The 12,284-nt window shown below is 43.3% G+C and overlaps 1 protein-coding gene across 2 annotated transcripts in view; it reads right to left on the reverse strand.

The window, feature by feature from the left end:
- The window catches only part of mmp24 (matrix metallopeptidase 24), a 28,659-nt gene extending 24,848 nt beyond the window's left edge, over positions 1–3,811 (reverse strand). For both annotated transcript variants that reach the window (XM_086150263.1, XM_086150264.1), the window contains exon 1: positions 3,567–3,811. In XM_086150263.1, the coding sequence (XP_086006389.1) occupies positions 3,567–3,701 (135 nt within the window). In that variant the 5' untranslated portion in view covers positions 3,702–3,811. The remainder of the gene's footprint in view (positions 1–3,566) is intronic.
- Positions 3,812–12,284: the final 8,473 nt, after the last annotated feature.

A 12,284-nucleotide genomic window follows, 5' to 3' on the forward strand; every position in this document is an offset into this window, starting at 1 on the left:
CGTTTCGTAACTTTATGAACTCTAATATAGGAGGGTTAAATCTGTGTTTTGTACAGAATTGTTCATAGTCTAGAAGACTGACATTGTCACCCATCAAGACAATTAATGACCATATACCTTTCTCAAACCATTCCTTGTAAAACAGAGATTTGTTGCCATGCAGTACAAATCTGTTGTTCCCAATTATTGTGCCATGTGGTGAGAAATTGTGTACATATATCATTTTCCAGTATGATAATATTTGTTTATGGAAAATTTGACAGGAATCTTGTTGATATCAAAGTCAGAGATAACCAGAAGACTTAGGCCACCGACTTTGTTGAATAAGTAGTTTGGAATACAGTACCAGAAAGAATGATGATGCTTGATCCAGGATTTCAACTAGTTCACCTTCAATGTCCCATTCAACCAGTCCAAATCTATCACTTTCAGCCCTCCTTCACTTGTTTCTTTCACCATATGTGATTTTTTTAGATGGTGTGGTCTGTTCCTCCAGATAAAGTTGAAATTTATTTGGTTAATAGATTTTATGAGTTGATTTGGAATAGCATTGGAATACATTGGGTATATGCATCCGGATAAACATTCCATTTTAGTCAAATATAGCCGGCCTAATATTGATAAATCTCTTTGGAGCCATATATACAATTTAGCTTTACTTTAATTCAGTTTAGATTCAATGTTCCAGGATTGATTTAACTTTTGGTCCTTAGATAGGAAAATGCCCAAGTATTTTATTTCTGATTTAATAGGAACATGCTGATTTCTTTTAGTGGCGAGTCATTCAGCGCAAGAAGTTCACATTTCTTTAAGTTCAATGATAATCCTGAAGCCTTGGAGAATTTTTTAATTTTTTCAACGCTTATTGGGGCTTGAGTTTGTGCGTATGTAATAGTGTTAGCTCTGTGTTAGCTTCCTAGCCCTCATTTTCCCCGGTCTTGTGCGTGTCTAACGTCAGGTCCGGTGCTTTGGAGCACCCGGCTCCGGTGACAACCACACCGGCATGTTGTTCATCTGTATACATGTGTATTCAGCAGCACCGGCAAAGGCAGAGGCGGCGGCTTGTTTACATCTGTGGTTTAAACGTGCATTCAGCACTACTGCCTTCCCCGGTAGTGCTACTGTCGCGGGTTGTTTAAGTCCGTGGTTTACACGTGTATTTAGGCTTGTGCTGGGCACCATGGGCACGGTCCCGTTGCCCATATAGTCCAGGTCCTCCGAAGCACACGGCCCCCGGAATGAGACAGACCTACCTAGCACGGAGGTAGTGCTAACACATACAGCATCAAACTCGCGCGGGCTGCACTTTCATATTAAGGAAAGTGCCTCAAACTACCGTCCTGCGGGCCGCAGTTGGCCCGCGGCAAGTTTGAGTCCCCTGGTCTCGATGGATTGTGATGGATTTTGGTCTCAGTGGATACTGACCTGGATGGATCCAGGTGCCAATGGATCCTGTTAAATCCTGATCTGAACTGACCCTTTTCCGGATAAATGGATGATTTTAATGGATTCTACTTCTGATAGATCTTATTCTAGATGATTCTTGTATCAGCGGATCTGAATCCAGATAGATTCTATTCCTGATGTTGTTGGATCCAAGTCTGAATTGATTCTGGTTTGGCTGCTTTAAGAGCTTTTTGTTTGTCCACTTGCTTCATAATCATCATCATCAATTATAAAGGATTATATTTGGACTTCAGAGGGCAGTGTGTGTGTGTGTGTGTGTGTGTGTGTGTGTGTGTGTGTGTGTGTGTGTGCGTGTCTGTGTGAGAGAGGGAGAGCATGCACGCGCACAGGGTTTATGAATGGTTAGAAATAAGTTTGTTTGCTTCTTGCGTTTCAGGGCAATATGACATCCATTGTTTCCTTGGGAAACTTTGTAGCTGCAGAAGCAGCTGCAAAGCTATTTTATGCCATGTGAGTGGTTTCTAAGTTGTTGTTTTTTAAGCTTTTCTGCAATATCAGTGATATGCATATTGTCAATTTGACCTGCATCATCACAATATAATCATCTTCATCACCATGTGAACAAAACAATCATATCACAAATAACCGTTTTTTTCATTTTGTTTTTTTGACTGATAATGTTCTTGATCATTTTCACAGGTGTTTTATTTCCAGTTTCATTTAAAAGCTTTGATCCTGATCCCGATGGATGCTGGTCTGAACGCATTTCAGTTTCAAAGCATCCTTGTCCTGATTAATTCTGGGTAGATCATATTTTGGATGGATCCTCATCAGGAGAGATCCTGTTGATTTCTGCTCTGGACCGATCCTGGTCTGAATGGATCTCAGTTTGAATAGACCTTATTCTGGAGTCAAGCAGCAGTCGGATGCTGAATATCTCAATTCTTTCATCAGTAATATATAGGAGCAGCTCCTTATACTCAGCTACTACATCATTATCAGTTTTGAAGGAGCAGAAGGTTCTATTTTTGGGGGGTGTTCAGAAATCCAGGTCAGTTCACTTCATGGACCCATTTAAGATCCACAGGTTCCTTTCCATGGAAGCCATCATGGCTGCAGGCGTGAGAAACCCCTGAATGACAGGGATTTGATCCAGGATATTGCTAAAGGCTACAACTATGTATTGAAAGTATACATTGAAATGAATCCTTATTTTACACCGAACATTTTAAAATTTATTGAATATGAGCCAGGTGTCTGAATTCAAGTGTTTAATGGTTATTATGGCAAAATGTCACATGAATGAAGATACACATACTCAAATAAAAATACACACACATAAACTCATGCCAAGAAAAATCTCAAAAACAGACACAAACACACACACATGCATACATACATACATACATACATGCACAAATACAGCCCAGTTGTGTTGTTTTTTTTCCAAAGTTATGTGTAATTTGCCAAAAAAAAAAAAATTGGTTTAATGTCTATCATTTCACAAGATCTCTTTCTGAGCTAGTTTATTTTGAAAAAAATCTCATTAATTGACAGTGATCTGCATTCATCTCCAACTCTATTATCATCACAATATTCAGGATCAACACCAGCATAATCAACTTCTCCTCACCAGCATGTTATTACGGTCATTACTGTTACTACTATATGTTATCACTGTCGTTTTCCTTGTCTTCATCATCACCAAAATCACATCCTTTATAATTGTTATCATAATATTCGTCTTCATCACCACCTTCATCATCATCACCATCACCATCTCCATTATGCAATTATGTGATGTATAAATTCTAACACATCATTTCAATCAAAAATATCCTTTTTAGAATCTGATGAAAATATCTCAATTTCTGTGGGCACTTTGTTGTCTGTTCCACTGAGAAATTACATTCATTAAGTCAGTCATTGAAGAAAGGGGTGAATCCCCAGCAGTATGTTTGTGTACACAACCTGACGCGCAAAACAAAGACACTTTCTTCCATCCATTACTCAATACCCCTACCTCGCCTCCACTCCGGAGATGGCCGAGGGGTTCATCGAGTTCCAACCTGAGATGAACTGTTGCAAGAACCCATTCAGCTCCACCGCACAGAGACACAATCTCCAGATCCCACTGTTTGTGCGTCGCTGCCGCCTACCTCCACTATGAACGTCCTCTCCTCCCCACACACAGAGACGACCCACATCAAGATGGGGAGGGAGCAGGTTTTCCAGCGGAGCAGCCCACACCACGAGTCGCTCCTTCGCCGCCCGCCGCTGCCTCGCTCAGCCATCGCGCCGCCCGGGAACCGGCAGCCGTTCCGCGTGTTTACCGGGAAAAACGACACGGGTATTTCACCTTCATAGCCGCCAGACCTCTCAAGACTTTCCCCTCTGCCTCGGGCTCCCACAATAGGGACGACTGCGCATGCGGACTCAGCTGCTGATCAGACCGAGAGTGGGTGCCGTTCCCGAGGGTGGGGATCCGAAGGGGGGCGACCCCACACATTTGGATCAAACCTCAGATAAGGTAGAGGAAACTGAGAAAGTCAAATCAAACAGCGAATATATTTGAGGTCATTTTAACTGATGTGTTATTTTCAGTTTGACTGTTTGCAATATGTTATCCATGATTTAAATTGTATTTTTCCAATATGAACATGTAGCAGGGTCAAGATGATGAACATCAAGCAGCAACGAAGTCTGAATTGCACTTCTTGTAAGACGCTTTTAATAAAAGTGCACGTATGTTTTCATCACAAAATTCTGAAGTGGACTATTTTTCAAACAAACTTCAGAGTACCTTAAGGGAACCCTCTATCTATGTTAAGAAGAAAAGAAAGAAATTACTTTCTTTGTTACATTCAGTTACACTAATAACACAATATCAGCAAAAGTTGTCCTCTGCATTTAACCCATAATGGAGTGGACCGTGAGCAGTGGAGAGCTGTTAAGTGTCTTGCTCAACATCAACAACACACTTATATTGATGACCGTGACAACCACTCTTACCACCTGAGCTAGGCCACAATGTGACAAGAACAGAACAAAAAAAAAGAATGTTCCATTACATAATCCACTCTTCGAACATTATGAAGCAACATGATGTAGCCATAATATTTTGAAGGTTTTTCACTTTCCAAAAACTTGACATAACTCAGTTATGGAGGCTGACCACAATCCTGCAGGTTTGGCTTGGCAGTTGAGGGCTCAGAGTGACATTCAGTTGTTTGCTTTTTGTGTCTAACAGTCTTGCAATGGTTTTCAATTGAAATGTGGCGGTGTGGTGGGGGTGTGGCGCAGAGGGTTGCAGTCATCCTTGGACCCAAACATTCCTGGTTCAATTCCCGGCTCCCCCTTGAAGTGTTGTTGAGCAAGACACTGAACCCCTAACTGCTGCGTTGGCCTTACCTGCCTTCTGGTCATGGCTCATCAAGGTTCACTGCAGTTAAATGCAGTGATCAAATTTCTAGTGTACTGTTCGTTACCATACATTTCTTCTTCTAAGAGTCATGTGTCTGCTCGACCAGGAAGACAGCACTGTAAATGAGATTTGGATCGGCTTAATTTGGATCGAGGTGAGTGGATAGCAATGTGAATGAAAAAGTAAGTGATACACAGACTGAAGGATGCTGAGACTCAGTCCCTACAGGGTGTGTTGAGGGGGATCAACTCTCCCACTGAAGATCAACTGTCTGTGGAGTCCTGAACAACTGGACAACGCTAACAAACAGGAGTGCTCAGAAAATCCAAATATACAGGGTACAGAAAAGTTCCTAAATGTTTCTGAAGTCTTGTTATCCAACATCTGAAAATTATTTTGAAATTAAATAGCATTATTTTATTCCAAAAGCATATGAAATAAATTATTGTCTCATTTAATGATGAACGGGCTGTCATTACAAGTCATAAAATAATTATCTGCCGCCCCCCCGTGGTGAGAATTATACACTGAATCGTGTCTGAGGGCTCCCTGTCTGAAATAATTAATGAATATATATGGAGATATACATCTTAAAATGAAACTTCTTAATTTAAATCTACAGAAAAAAGTCTTTGAATATAGATTAAAAAATGCCAGAATTCCATCAAATTGAACAAAGAGTTTCATAAATATAAAATTAAAAATCACCAAAGACAGCAGCAAAAACAGACCAAAAGGAACCAAAACATTGAAATAGATGAAAAATAAAGACAAGGATTTATAAAGTACATGTTTTCAAAAAAAAATTACTTGGACACAGTCTACATCTCATGAAATATGAAATTAAAAGTATTTGACGTTAACAAATAGATTATTACATTTCAGTAATAAAATACAAATCCTAAAACAAGTTAAATTAATATAAATGAAACAAAGTGGATCCAAGCAATAGAAAAATTCCGCCAAAAGTATTGATGAAAATCCAGTGACTACACAGAAAAACTGAGAGAAAGTAATTCATACCCATGAATGTAAAGGAGTATTAAATTATATTTAAGGGCGCAGATTGTTTCCCTGCTTCTTTTTAATCTGCAGCAAACTTTGATGTCTGAGATACATACAAAAATGGGGACATTGAACATGATTTTCTTTTAAAAAAGTGCATGGGAACCAGATGAGTTAACTCAGGACAAAACATAAACAATGGCAAGGAATCAGTAATCAAAAAATATATACACTGTATTTCATCCATCCATCCATTCATCCATCTTCCCTCCCTTGTCCAGAGTCAGGTCGCGGGGGCAGCAGCCGGAGCAGTGAGGCCCAGACCTCCCTCTACCCTGCCACATGGTCGAGCTCCTCTGAAGGGATCCTAAGGTGTTCCCGGGCCAGCCTGGAGACATAGTCTCTCCAGCGTGTCCTGGGTCTTCTCCCAGATGCCCGAGCCACCTCATCTGACTCCTCTCTATGCAGAGGAGCAGCGGCTCTACTCCGAGCTCCTCCTGGATGGCCGAACTTCTCACACCAATATCTAAGAGAGAGTCCAGCCACCCTGCGGAGAAAACTCATTTAAGCCGCTTGTATCTGTGATCTTATTCTTTCGGTCACCACCCATAGCTCATGACCATAAGTGAGAGAGTTAAAGTAGACTGACTGGTAAATGGAGAGCTTCGGCTTTCGGCTCAGCTCCTTCTTCACCACGACAGACCAGTACACAGTCCGCATCACCGCAGATGCCGCACCAATCGGCCTGTTGATTTCCAGCTCCATCCTCCCCTCACTCGTGTACAAAACCCCGAGATACTTGAACTCCCCCACTTGAAGCAGGACCTCATCCCTGAACTGAAGTGAGCATTCCTCCCATTACTGGGTGAGCATGGTCTCGGATCTCGAGGTGCTGATCCTCATCTCGGCAGCCTCACACTTGCATTACTGTAGAATATTGACTGTGGACACATTAATATTGAACATGTATCCTATATGTTTACTCGAAATCTGCACATGCGCAGACGTGCTGTTAGCGGACTCTTGCCTATGGGTACGAATTGCTACTCTCCCCTGTGCCCGGCTCTTCAGTAAAGTAAATAAGTGCTACTGGGATATCCGGTCATCTTTTACACAACACACAACATGGTGTCAGAAGTCTCAGACATACGTTTTTCGCAGGAAACCTGTGCGTTGTAAGTGGTTGCTTTTTTTTTATCCAGCGGGACCATCGTGCTACCAGGCTCCTTTTTTTTCCCACCAACATGGCGGAGGGTTTCAGGCGACCCGACCCGCTAACGTTTGAAGGCCACATAGTAGAAAACTGGCGCATATTCGAGCGTGAAGATGACATTTTTATCGCTGCAGCACACTCGGAAAAGCCAGTGCGGACTCCAGCCTACATTCTCTTAAACTTAGCCGGACCCGAAGCCATCGAGCGAGAAAGGTCTTTCGTGTACGCAGCGGAGGTGCATGAAGGGGGCGCGGACAACGGATATGTCCTCGTTCCCGCAGAGTCAAAGGAGGATCCTGAATGCCTCCAAATAAAGTTCAGAGAAATGTGCAATCCACAGACAAACGTGACGATGGAACAACGCAAGCTTAACACGCACAACCAAAAGGCTGGTGAGACTATTGACTCTTATGTAAGTGACTTGAAAATTAAAGCTAAGAGCTGCAACTTTGGGGAGCTGTGTGAGGAACTTATCAGAGACAGACTGGTGTGTGGTATAAATAACGACCATCTCAGGAAAAGTCTTTTGTGTGACAGTGGTCTAACTTTAGCCAAGGCAATTTCTGTGTGTCAAATTCGTGAAGTTACAGAGGAGCACAACAAAACGCTAAATACCCCAAATAGCTAAGTTACACACGTGGATGCCGCGCAAAAGAAATACGGGAAGAGAGAGAGCTATAAGAGAGAGTATGACAAGGCGGTTTAATGCTAAACCAGTAGCTTCTCAGCACATCTCAAACTGTAACAACTGCAGTAGTAATCATATTGCAAAATGAAGTAAATGACAAGCTTTTGGCCAACAGTGTGATGCATGCAAGAAAATGAACCACTTTAGAAAGTGCTGTAAATCCAGACCTCAGTTTGAGAGGCATAGACAAAAGAAGGCGGTCCACCAGGTAGACATGGACCACGAAGAGGGCAGTGACAGTGATACTTACTATGTAAATGGAATTACATTGATCACCATAGATTCAGATTATGCAGAGACATTGGAGAGGGAAGAAGCTCACACCACTCTACAGATTAATGGCAAACCAGTTGAAATGAAAGTGGACACTGGTGCTAAATGCAATGTTCTCTCAGTAAGGATTTTCGAAAAGATAAAAAGGAAGGAAAAAATAATCCCATGCAGTAAACCTATCAACCTCATTGCATACGGTGGTAGTAAAATACAGACTCTAGGAGACAAAACTTATACTCTATCTTTCTTCATTATAAATGAGAACGTGCTGCCATTGCCAGGACTAAGGGCTTCATTTAAAATGGGACTTGTGTCTCTCAGCAGAGAAGTCCACCAAGTGAATATTTCAACTGTTCAAGATTTTACACAGCAAATCGAAGGTGAATACAGTGACCATTTTGCTAATGAGCTTGGAAAACTACCAGTCACATATTCGATGACCCTTGACCCAAAGATAGGACCCATAGTTCGACCAGCACACCGTGAAGTGGCTAAAGTTCCCTCTATGTATTCATTAAGTGTTTGCCAAAGTATTCACTCATTTAACTACTCTAAGACGGAAAGAATGAGTCTCTACGCGTGTTTAGTGTTGACGACGGTAGAAAACAGTGTGTTTGCTCTGTCCTTTACTGAATACTGAACTAGGTACAAATACACAGTTTCACTTTCTAGTCACACGTGAACTGACCACGTCATAGCCCTATCCTTATTTGGTTAACCTAAACATGAATACATGTGCCATGAATAAACATGTTCTTAACTAAAATGCAAAATTAAATACAATAATGTAATTATAAAATAATTATGTTATAATAAACAATCACCCAAAAAATAATTTAAATAATATTATATCCAAATCTGAGGCTAAATTACAAAAATGGAAAATGGCACAGACATTTCCGGCCCCTAATTGCTCATCATGGGGATGACAATTACCTAAATAAAACCAAAGAGTAATTTTCTACATTTTAATCCCCTTCTGTACACTTTCACTAGGGTCTAAACAACACAAATAACCTAGACTAATCTAGGTGAGGCTTACAAGGTAGGTAACACTGTAGAAAATAATAAATCCTAAATAACAATGTCCTTTATTGTCCAAAAGATTCTTCCATCTGGAGCAGAAGACACAACTTGTCTATGGGTCTCTCTAAGGTGTTGGTCTTCGTTTTGACAAGGACCAGACCGACAAACCCTGTGGCGTCAGGGATTGTCTTCTCCACTCTTCCCATTAACCAGGACCCTCTTGGAGCCCGCTCATCCACGATAAGTACGACATCTTCCTCTTTCACATTTCTCCTCTTCTCCAGCCACTTCTGCCTTTCTCTTAGGAGGGGCAAGTATTCTCTGGGCCAACGCTTCCAGAAGATATCAGCGATATACTGCACTTGCCTCCATCTTCGTTTGTGGTATAGATCCTCCTTGTGAAACATGCCTGGAGGAAGTGCTGGCTTTCCGTTGAGAAGGAGAAGATGATTTGACGTCAGAGGCTTGAGATCGTCCACATCGTCAGATGACTTAGTAAGGGGTCTGATGTTGATCACTGCTTCTACTTTGCACATCACAGTTTGCAGGCATTCGTCGTCAAGTGACTGGAGCTTCAGAAGGTTGGTAAATATCTTCCGTACTGTTCTTATTTGTCGCTCCCAGATACCACCGTGGTGTGGCAGGCGGGTTGAAGATCCAAGTGACTCGTCTTTGCAGTAGTGCCTCAGAGATCTGGGACTGGTTCCATTCTTTCATCGCTTGGTGGATCTCGCGTTCTGTAGCTACCAAATTCGTTCCGTTATCAGATCTCATAATCTCCACTTGTCCTCGTCTTGCGATGAAACGTCTCACTGCGTTTATGCACGAGTCGGTGTCAAGAGAGTGTGCGATTTCTATGTTGACTGCTCATACCGTAAGGCAAGTAACTCCATAAGGCTTGACTTGCACACGCCCCTGCTTTGCTTCAAAGGGGCCGAAGTAGTCTGCACCGACGTTTGTGAACGGTGGATGGCCAGGCAGTAGACGATCAGGTGGTAGATTCACCATCTTCTGTTCACTCAGGACAGCTTGACTCTCCCGGCATTTCACACACTTTGAAAGCACATTTCTCACCGCTGCATTTCCTTTGCATATCCCGACCCTTTATCTAAGCCAAGCGAGGGTATGATTTCTACCTCCATGTCCGATTTCCTTGTGCACATTCCTGATTATCAGGGTCGTGATGTGGTGGTCCTTGGCCAGGATAGCCGGATGCTTTGTGGGTTCTAGCAAGGCTGCCTGGTGCAATCTTCCACCAACCCGGAGAACCCCATCTTGGTGGAAGGGATCCAGCTTTACGACAGAACTGCTTCTCTTGATCTTTTCACCTTTCTGCAGTGTGCAAAGCTCCTCATGGAAGGTTTGATGTTGGCTGAACTGAATGATCAGTTTCTGCTCTTCTGATGTCATTGACGGTCAGGTGGGTTCCTTTCAGCGTAGCTCTCCATTTCTTCATGTGGTTCTCAACTGTCTTGATTTTCATGTCCTGACTTTCTTAAGACTGGCCTTGAGACTCAAATGTCTTCCTTGTGTCACACAGACGTCTAAGCAGCTCCTTCAGCCTCAACATCCAGGCGACCGCCTTCTTCAGGCTGTGCCAGTCGGAGAAGTGATGAGTCAGCTTGAAGAGAGGGTCTGTGCTTGAGTCGGCGGTCTTGATGATGTTCACGCTGGTCGTACGCTTGACTTCAGCGTCATCCTCACTTATCTCTCTTGATAACTCTAATAGGACCGGCCAGTGGGACTCGTTCTTAGCTAAGAAGTCAGGACCTTCAATCCATCGCTGACACTTCATGAAGTGCTCTTCCTTCATTCCCCTTGATGCGTAGTCAGCTGGATTAGAAGCCGTGTTGACATGTTTCCACTGTGCTTGCCTAGTGTTCTCTCTGATTGTGGGCACTCTGTTTGCAACAAATGTTTTAAAACGAGCGCCGTCGTTGTCAATATATCGGAGGATGGTGGTGCTATCTGTCCATAGCACAGACTCTTTGAGTTCCATCCGAAGCTCTGGCTTCATGAGCTTATCCATTTTCCCTGCAATGGTAGCCGCAGTGAGCTCGAGGCGGGGAACTGTGACTGGTTTAAGCGGCGTCACTCCGGATTTTCCAAGAAGAAATGAACAATGGACTCGACTGTGGCTGTTCTTGATGCGGAGGTCAGTGACAGCGCCGTAGCCCTTCTCACTAGGGTCAGAGAAATGGTGCAATTGTGCTGATGTCACTGGACCAAATCCCTCAGGCTTGATGCACCTCCTGACAGAAAGGCTGGCGAACTGACTCAGATCAGACAGCCAGGCGAGCCATCTGTGTGTCACGTCTTCCGGAATATCTTCATCCCAGGTAAATTTCATTCGACAGAGACTCTGGACGATGGTCTTCGCAAGAAGAATAAACGGCGACAGGAATCCAAGGAGGACGTATATTGAGCTCACAACCGAGAGGATACCCCATCTGGTGATGGGTATGTTCTTCACGTGGATCTGGAACTTGAAGGAATCTGATTCAATGCTCCAGTCCACTCCGAGGGCCCTCTCCATGGGTAGTTCATCCCTGTCCAGATCTAGATTCTTGATCTCCTTTGCTCTCTCATGTTCCGGAAGTGATGACAGCACTTTGCGACTGTTGCTTAACCACTTAGTCAGGCAGAATCCTCCACTGTTACAAAGTGCAATGAGGTCCTTGGTCAATGTAGTAGCCTTCTTCTCGTCGGACGTTGAGACCAGGCAGTCATCAACATAGAAGTGCTCTAGGACTGTAGTTACTGCTTCAGGTGATGACCTGTCTTTCCCATCCTCTGAAGTCCGCTGTACCGCATAGTTGGCACAGCTCAGGCTTGACTTAGCCCCAAACAAGTGGATCACCATCTTGTACACGCGCGGTGGCTGGCTCAAATACCCTTGTGGCCACCAGACAAATCGTAGAAGATCGGAGTCCTCGTCAGGGACTCTTACTTGATGGTACGTCGCTTCAATGTCGGAGATGAGTGTGATGTGTTTGTGTCGAAACCTCGCCAGGACTCCAACCAGACCATTAGTGAGGTCTGGACCCTGTAACAGCTCCTCTTTCAGTGACTTCCCTTGAAATGAAGCGGCACAATCAAAAGCAACCCGCAACTTTCCCTTTTCCCCTGATGAAGTCAACCACATCATCTGCAAACAGCAGACTCCATCCTGCGGCCAACAAACCAGATCCCCTCATTGCCCTGGCTGCGCCTAGAAATCTGTCCATAAAAGTTATGAATAGAATTGG

Source organism: Fistularia commersonii, chromosome 7 (genome assembly GCF_037954325.1).
Source record: "Fistularia commersonii isolate RoL2024-O1a breed Wild chromosome 7, RoL_Fcom_v1.0, whole genome shotgun sequence".
In the NCBI taxonomy this organism is placed as follows: Eukaryota; Metazoa; Chordata; class Actinopteri; order Syngnathiformes; family Fistulariidae; genus Fistularia; species Fistularia commersonii.